We start from the raw sequence: 7,500 nt of genomic DNA, 5'->3' as shown, positions 1-7,500 counted from the left end.
AACCGTAGGGAACACATCAGGTGTCCAGACACGCCAAGTAAATTCCCTTTTTGTCAAGAGATCGAATACCAATACAGGGGCACGACAAATGGAAATACGTGGACCCAAGTTATGGAACATGCTACCAGATAATTTAAGAGGCATTAACAACTTCTGTAATTTTAAAATGAAATTAAAAGAACACTTCTTAAATATTCAAATGTAAATATATATATATTTATGTAAAGAATAACCATTGTAATTTAATGGAATAAAATGTTTTGACTTTGACTTTGACTCTCTCTCTCTCTCTGTCTCTCTCTCTCTCTCTGTCTCTCTCTCTCTGTCTCTCTCTCTCTGTCTCTCTGTCTCTCTCTCTCTGTCTCTCTCTCTCTGTCTCTCTGTCTCTCTCTCTCTGTCTCTCTGTCTCTCTCTCTCTGTCTCTCTGTCTCTCTCTCTCTCTCTCTCTCTGTCTCTCTCTCTCTCTCTCTCTCTGTCTCTCTCTCTCTCTGTCTCTCTCTCTCTCTCTCTCTCTCTCTCTCTCTCTCTCTCTCTCTCTCTCTCTCTCTCTCTCTCTCTCTCTCTCTCTCTCTCTCTCTCTCTTTCTCTCTTAATATCAAAAATATATTTTCACTATAATTATAAAAAATATATTTATTATTTACAAAGTATTTTCCTTATGCTATACTTTTTTTTTTTTTTTTTAACCTTATACCTAAGTCAGGAGTTACAGCAGTAGGGTGTTCTGCTGTCGAATTTGCGGTGACTGGGATGAGGAAGTAGCAGCAGCAGCAGCAGCAGCAGCAGGGGCAGCATCAAATAACGCCTCCCAGACCGCGCCAGTGCAGCAGATCTGTGTCGTCCCCAATGAATCTGATGGCGCTGCTGGGAAACAAGAGCCGAATGAGACTGGTAGGTGGGTCTTCCCTGTTATTTTGAGAGAATCAGACGTTTGGAATTGGATTCCTCTAAGTCTTCTTATCTGGTGGTTTGTTACAGTTGGCTGCCGATATTACGCAAAAGGATTTCATGTTAGTAGGAAACAATAGTTCCGTTTAAGGCATAATACTTCAGTGTGATAGAATATTTGAATAAAGAGTATAAGGAAAATAAAAAATAAATATTTGATTTGTTAAGTATTTATACAAGTGTTCTCCCAAGATGCAGTTTATTTATTCAATTATTTTACTGAACACTGAATTCATTTCCTCTTACCTATTGAAGCTTTACTCTCCATTCTTAAGTAAGTAATACATTCTTAAGTAATCACTTTTATTTTTCGTACAGATAAAAAGAAAGTATCAGCTAAAGAACAGGATCCTGTTGTGCAATACCCAGTTTATGGAGGCGACCAGCCAGTGTATACTCAGCAACCAGAATATGGTACACAGTATCCAGTTTATGGAACTCACCAACCGGTATATGGGGCCCAACATCCAGTTTATGGAGGCCAACAACCGGATTATGTAACTCAGCAACCACTATATGGATCTGAAACCCAACAACCAGGGACTGAAACCCAACAACCAGGGTCTGAAACCCAACAACCAGGGTCTGAAACCCAACAACCAGGATCTGAAACCCAACAACCAGGGTCTGAAACCCAACAACCAGGGTCTGAAACCCAACAACCAGGGACTGAAACCCAACAACCAGGGTCTGAAACCCAACAACCAGGATCTGAAACCCAACAACCAGGATCTGAAACCCAACAACCAGGGTCTGAAACCCAACAACCAGGGTCTGAAACCCAACAACCAGGGTCTGAAACCCAACAACCAGGGTCTGAAACCCAACAACCAGGGTCTGAAACCCAACAACTAGGGTCTGAAACCCAACAACCAGGGTCTGAAACCCAACAACCAGGGTCTGAAACCCAACAACCAGGGTCTGAAACCCAACAACCAGGGACTGAAACCCAACAACCAGGGTCTGAAACCCAACAACCAGGGTCTGAAACCCAACAACCAGGATCTGAAACCCAACAACCAGGGTCTGAAACCCAACAACCAGGGACTGAAACCCAACAACCAGGGTCTGAAACCCGACAACCAGGGTCTGAAACCCGACAACCAGGATCTGAAACCCAACAACCAGGATCTGAAACCCAACAACCAGGGTCTGAAACCCAACAACCAGGGTCTGAAACCCAACAACCAGGGTCTGAAACCCAACAACCAGGGTCTGAAACCCAACAACCAGGGTCTGAAACCCAACAACCAGGGTCTGAAACCCAACAACCAGGGTCTGAAACCCAACAACCAGGATCTGAAACCCAACAACCAGGGTCTGAAACCCAACAACCAGGATCTGAAACCCAACAACCAGGATCTGAAACCCAACAACCAGGATCTGAAACCCAACAACCAGGGTCTGAAACCCAACAACCAGGGTCTGAAACCCAACAACCAGGGTCTGAAACCCAACAACCAGGGTCTGAAACCCAACAACCAGGGTCTGAAACCCAACAACCAGGGTCTGTTGCACAACCAGTGACTGGTTCCCAACAATCAGTATGCAGACCCCTACAACCAGTGATTGTACCGCAGCAACCAATGTATAAACCCCAACAAGCAGTATATGGACCAGTGTATAGACCCCAACAGCCAGTGAATGGACCCCAACAGCCAGTGAATGGACCCCAACAGCCAGTGAATGGACCCCAACAGCCAGTGAATGGACCCCAACAGCCATTGTATAGACCCCAACAGCCAGTGTATGGATCCCAACAGCCAGTATATGGACCCCAACAGCCAATGTATAGACCCCAACAGCCAGTGTATGGATCCCAACAGCCAGTATATGGACCCCAACAGCCATTGTATAGACCCCAACAGCCAGTGTATGGATCCCAACAGCCAGTATATGGACCCCAACAGCCATTGTATAGACCCCAACAGCCAGTGTATGGATCCCAACAGCCAGTATATGGACCCCAACAGCCATTGTATAGACCCCAACAGCCAGTATATAGACCCCAACAGCCAGTATATGGACCTCAACAGTCAGTGAATGGACCCCAACAGCCATTGTATAGACCCCAACAGCCAGTGTATGGATCCCAACACCCAGTGAATGGACCCCAACAGCCAGTGTATAGACCCCAACAGCCAGTGAATGGACCCCAACAGCCACTGTATAGACCCCAACCGCCAGTGAATGGACCCCAACAGCCACTGTATGGACCCCAACAGCCACTGTATGGACCCCAACCGCCAGTGAATGGACCCCGACAGCCACTGTATAGACCCCAACTGCCAGTGAATGGACCCCAACAGCCACTGTATAGACCCCAACAGCCAGTATATGGACCCCAACAGCCAGTGTTTAGACCCCAACAGCCAGTGAATGGACCCCAACAGCCACTGTATAGACCCCAACAGCCAGTATATGGAACACAACAACCAGAGTCCGGAGCCCAGCAGCCTAAAGAGCTATAGTCAGTATATGGGACCCAGCAACCGGTTTATAGAAGTCAGCAACCACTATACAGACCTCAACAACCAGTATATGGACCTTAATAAGGAAATCCTGTAACTTTCCAGTAACCAGTAACCTCACCAATGTTCCTTGTATCTGTGTACTTCCACTGGATCATATTTTGTTAGATGGATAGCTGACAAGGTATTTATGATTGTCTTTAAAACTTCTTCCATAGATCGTGATTTGATATACCACCAGCTCTAAATTGCATTTTATGGCAGTATATAATATTGATAAAGCTGTTAGAGAAACTTTCTACTGGTACCTGCTACATTAAACTGACCATGTTTTTTTTCTGAAAAAAGAGGGTACTTGTACAGTTGTCATATATTTAGAGAGTTTGTACAGTCATTATTTATAATGTTTTAATTTTTAATATGAAAATAATAGTTCAGTTTTTTTGTGATGCATTAATTCAATTGTCTTAATATTGTTCGTATTTTTTTTTATGTTTCTAAATGTTGATGTTTCCATAGTTTAAAAAAAATGAATGGTGTATATTATTGTAGTATTTAATGTGGATCAGCAGTCTTCCTTGTATTGAGTGTATAGTCTTCTTATGGAGTTCAAATACAAATTTTTCCTAAATATTAATCATATTTTATGTAAAACATTCATAATGCTTCTCTTTTTGATGAATTTGTGTCAGCAATGTCTTGAGAAAACCAGCCCACTTTTGTAAAAGTTACTGTTTGTTGGGGTAACTTTTACAAAAGTGGGCTGGTTTTCTCAAGACATTGCTGACACAAATTCATCAAAAAGAGAAGCATTATGAATGTTTTATATAAAATATGATATCCATACTTGCATTCTGTGGACTTCAAAGGAAAATTCCACTGAATAACATCACTAAGTAATTGTAAGATAAATTGTGATATCTGCATAGCTATATTTCATGTCTGAATTTTGTTTTACTTATTTTTATAAATTTATATATTAAAATACAGTAAATATAACCAGAACTGTATTTTATGCCATTCCAACTTTGAAGGAATGACATCATGATGTCCACAGCAAAAGGTGCCTCACTTACATTAGACAGTAGTCTGCACATAAAGCATAACTTCACAACTGATGATATTGGAGAATTAATTTCAATTAAACCATCACATTTGCAACAAAGTGAAATATTTGTACTGACAATTTTCAATAAGAGAGACCTCAATTACTTCATAAATTAATAAATAAAAATGAAATGGGAAGCGTACACTAAATTTAGAAAAAAAACAGATACACATGAAAAATAACTGTATACTTTATTTACAAAATAATCAACAGTATAAAGCCATTTAACCATTTTCAGTACAAATCACATAAGAGGAAAATATAGAAAATTACATTATGATGAACTACATTTTAATAAATAAATAAATGGATAAAAGGTCTATAGGACAGATTATCGTTATTAGTAATTTGAATGATTTAATAAAATAATAAAAACAGGACCTATGTGACTTCAGATAAGTTATATGTAAACAATATCTTACCTTGAGACAAATTAAGTATAAAATCCAAATCTCCAAAATTGACTGAATAGAAAATCTCTGAAAATGCTTAAAAAAAAAAACTAGTCTTGAAAGATTCCCGTCATCAGGATTTCTCATCATCCTTTTCCTTCACCCTAATGTGATAGAGGTCCATTTCCTGGGCCGTCACATTTCCTGGAGCACCTGACATGTAGCACCTTCCTTCAATGCTCTTTGGGAAGGCTATCACATCTCGTATGCTCTTGGCTCCACACATCTCGGCAATGAGTCGGTCGAAGCCTGCGGACAGAAATGAGACAGGTCACAAATACTTCAATTCACTGAATGCTAGTAATACTTATAATAAACAATTATTGACTTTTAATAGGAATTCCTTCTAATATTAAATTACAGAGTTCTAGTTGAATTCCAGTCCTTGTATTAATATCTGTTACCAGTTTTCTTTTCAGTACTGTAAACTGTGAATTCTTAGCTGAATTCCGGCAATTGTAGTCCATACTTTATACCTGTTTTGAATGCTTTGAAAATGCATGCCTTTGAAGCTTTATACCAAAGTCTATAATGCCAAAATTGAACTTAAATTCTAAAATCCATAAAATCCATTTTTAATGCTAAGAAACTTTCTGCTCTGACACTAAACTCCTGTCTTTCGAGTATCATCTTACCAAGGGCAATGCCTCCATGAGGAGGAGCTCCTGATTGCAAAGCTTCATTAAAGAAGCCGAGACTAGAAGCATCTATCCCCAAGATGTTCTCTAAGACGTGTTGTTGCATTGATGGTTCATAGATTCTCATTGACCCACCACCAACCTCGCAACCATTCAACACAAGGTCGTAGTGCTGGGACCTTGCCTGTCAAGAGAGGAAAGCAATCCATTATTTTATTCTTACTAAATGGTCCTAAGTATTTCAACATATTTCTCAGTTTCTGTGAGATTTTCCTTTCTCATCCATCTGCAAATTGCCAAACATTGAGGAAAATTTTTCTCAACAGACCTTTACTGGGTCTGTATGAAGGTAATGAATATCCTCATCTTTGGGCAGTGTGAAGGGATGGTGGACTGAGACTAGTTTTCTGCTGTCTTCATCCATCTCAAAGAGGGGAAAGTCAACCACCCAGAGGAACTTGAAATCAGATGGATCTCTCACCATAACACCTTCCTCCTCTAAAATGTTTGCTGATAACAGGCGTAGTTTCCCCAGTAGAGGTAGCTAGAAAGAAGAGGTTAGCCTTATGTATAGTTGTAAAATTTGGAAAAGAAAAACAATCCCTACAAAAAACAAATGCAAAGTTTTCCCTACTGTGTTGGAAGACCTCACTATGGGTTTAAGACTTTCTAATAAATAATAAAACTTACTATGAGCAAAGTATCCCATAAGGAATACTACAACCCATGGCTATTGACCAATATATGAGAAACAACTGATCTTGCTACACTCCACTTATTCACTCACCACAGATGACATTCTTCCAACTGCAAGGACAACAGTGTCCCCCACATGTGCATTAATTTTCTCTATCAAATGGCTCTGACTCGAGTTATTGATCTTCTTGGCAAGTTTCCCCTGGAGAAGCCTGTCGTCCTTCACAGTAAACACAGATGGTCCTTTGAGCTGGTAGTCCTTCTCCGCAAGAGACTCCCACAAAGATACGAGTTTCCGGGTCATATATCTCTGCAAGGTGATTTCCAGTCAGGTGGTATAATTCTAAGCACTGTTCAATATTTCTGTCTGTATATTATATTTTCTTTCCTTTCAACAGCATTACCTGAACATTATCTGTATCTATATCTATCTATGTGTACATCTATCTATATGAATTATTCCTCTACCCCCTACGTGGTCTGTCTACCTGCCAATCTCCTCATATGTCCATGAATGAAATCTCTATAATCCCTAGTTCCAATAAGAAAACATACATCAAATATGAGAATGTCTATCTCAAATATTGTGTTCCTGCCAGATAAGGAGTCTCATTTTCCTTCAATACCATATGATCTAGTTTATAACACATTTCTTAAGATTACAATGCAAATTTGTTAATAACTTTCATGTGTCTCCTTCCTATCTTCCTGCCATCTGCCTTTTCAAATACTGATTCTTACCTAGTTACTTGTATGCTTGCCTATTTGACTGTATTTTTATAAGTACATTTCACCTATTTGTACTTACTTGTTTCTTTTTTTAAATAAATCATATCCCTAAATCTTTGAGAAATATGAAGCATCTTGTGAGAAAGGTATGAATGAGAATAATTATCTTCACAATTCAAGAGATGTATTTCTGATGAAGATATACTTGACACCAGTTAAATAAATCTCCTCTAGAGTAAAGATATTCATTCTCATTCACACCCTTTCTACATATGTTGCAATGAATACAATAAACTAAGTATCTTATTTTAAAAATTTAAACTTTTCTCTTTTTTATTATTTTTATGACCTAAAAGGGGACAAGCAATAATACAGGAGTTGAATTTTAATTGCTCTTTTTTTCACTTTTTCTCTCTTTCGTTTTAAGAGCTATAAGTTCAAGTAAATGCAACACAGAA

General features: G+C 39.3%; 2 protein-coding genes across 4 annotated transcripts in view; one reads left to right on the top strand and one right to left on the bottom strand.

Annotated features, from left to right (window-relative positions):
• Positions 1 to 4,127, top strand: part of LOC125041495 (glutenin, high molecular weight subunit DY10-like) — an 11,839-nt gene extending 7,712 nt beyond the window's left edge. For 2 of the 3 annotated variants that reach the window (XM_047636504.1, XM_047636505.1), the window contains exons 3-4: positions 700 to 891; positions 1,267 to 4,127. In XM_047636504.1, the coding sequence (XP_047492460.1) occupies positions 700 to 891; positions 1,267 to 3,419 (2,345 nt within the window). In that variant the 3' untranslated portion in view covers positions 3,420 to 4,127. Of the gene's footprint in view, positions 1 to 699; positions 896 to 1,266 lie in introns of those variants that run through there. The other variant, XM_047636506.1, reaches the window with a different exon arrangement.
• Positions 4,128 to 4,699: 572 nt separating this feature from the next.
• LOC125041496 (aspartate--tRNA ligase, mitochondrial-like) overlaps positions 4,700 to 7,500 on the bottom strand; it is a 9,165-nt gene continuing 6,364 nt past the window's right edge. The window contains exons 10-13 of the mRNA XM_047636507.1: positions 6,405 to 6,623; positions 5,946 to 6,161; positions 5,615 to 5,801; positions 4,700 to 5,228 (exon numbers count right to left, since the gene is read on the bottom strand). Coding sequence (XP_047492463.1) covers positions 5,053 to 5,228; positions 5,615 to 5,801; positions 5,946 to 6,161; positions 6,405 to 6,623 — 798 coding nt within the window. The 3' untranslated portion in view covers positions 4,700 to 5,052. The remainder of the gene's footprint in view (positions 5,229 to 5,614; positions 5,802 to 5,945; positions 6,162 to 6,404; positions 6,624 to 7,500) is intronic.

The sequence above is a fragment of the Penaeus chinensis genome, chromosome 30, assembly GCF_019202785.1.
Source record: "Penaeus chinensis breed Huanghai No. 1 chromosome 30, ASM1920278v2, whole genome shotgun sequence".
In the NCBI taxonomy this organism is placed as follows: Eukaryota; Metazoa; Arthropoda; class Malacostraca; order Decapoda; family Penaeidae; genus Penaeus; species Penaeus chinensis.
Note: the sequence above shows the minus strand (reverse complement) of the source record. Positions and strands in the feature narration are given on the sequence as shown.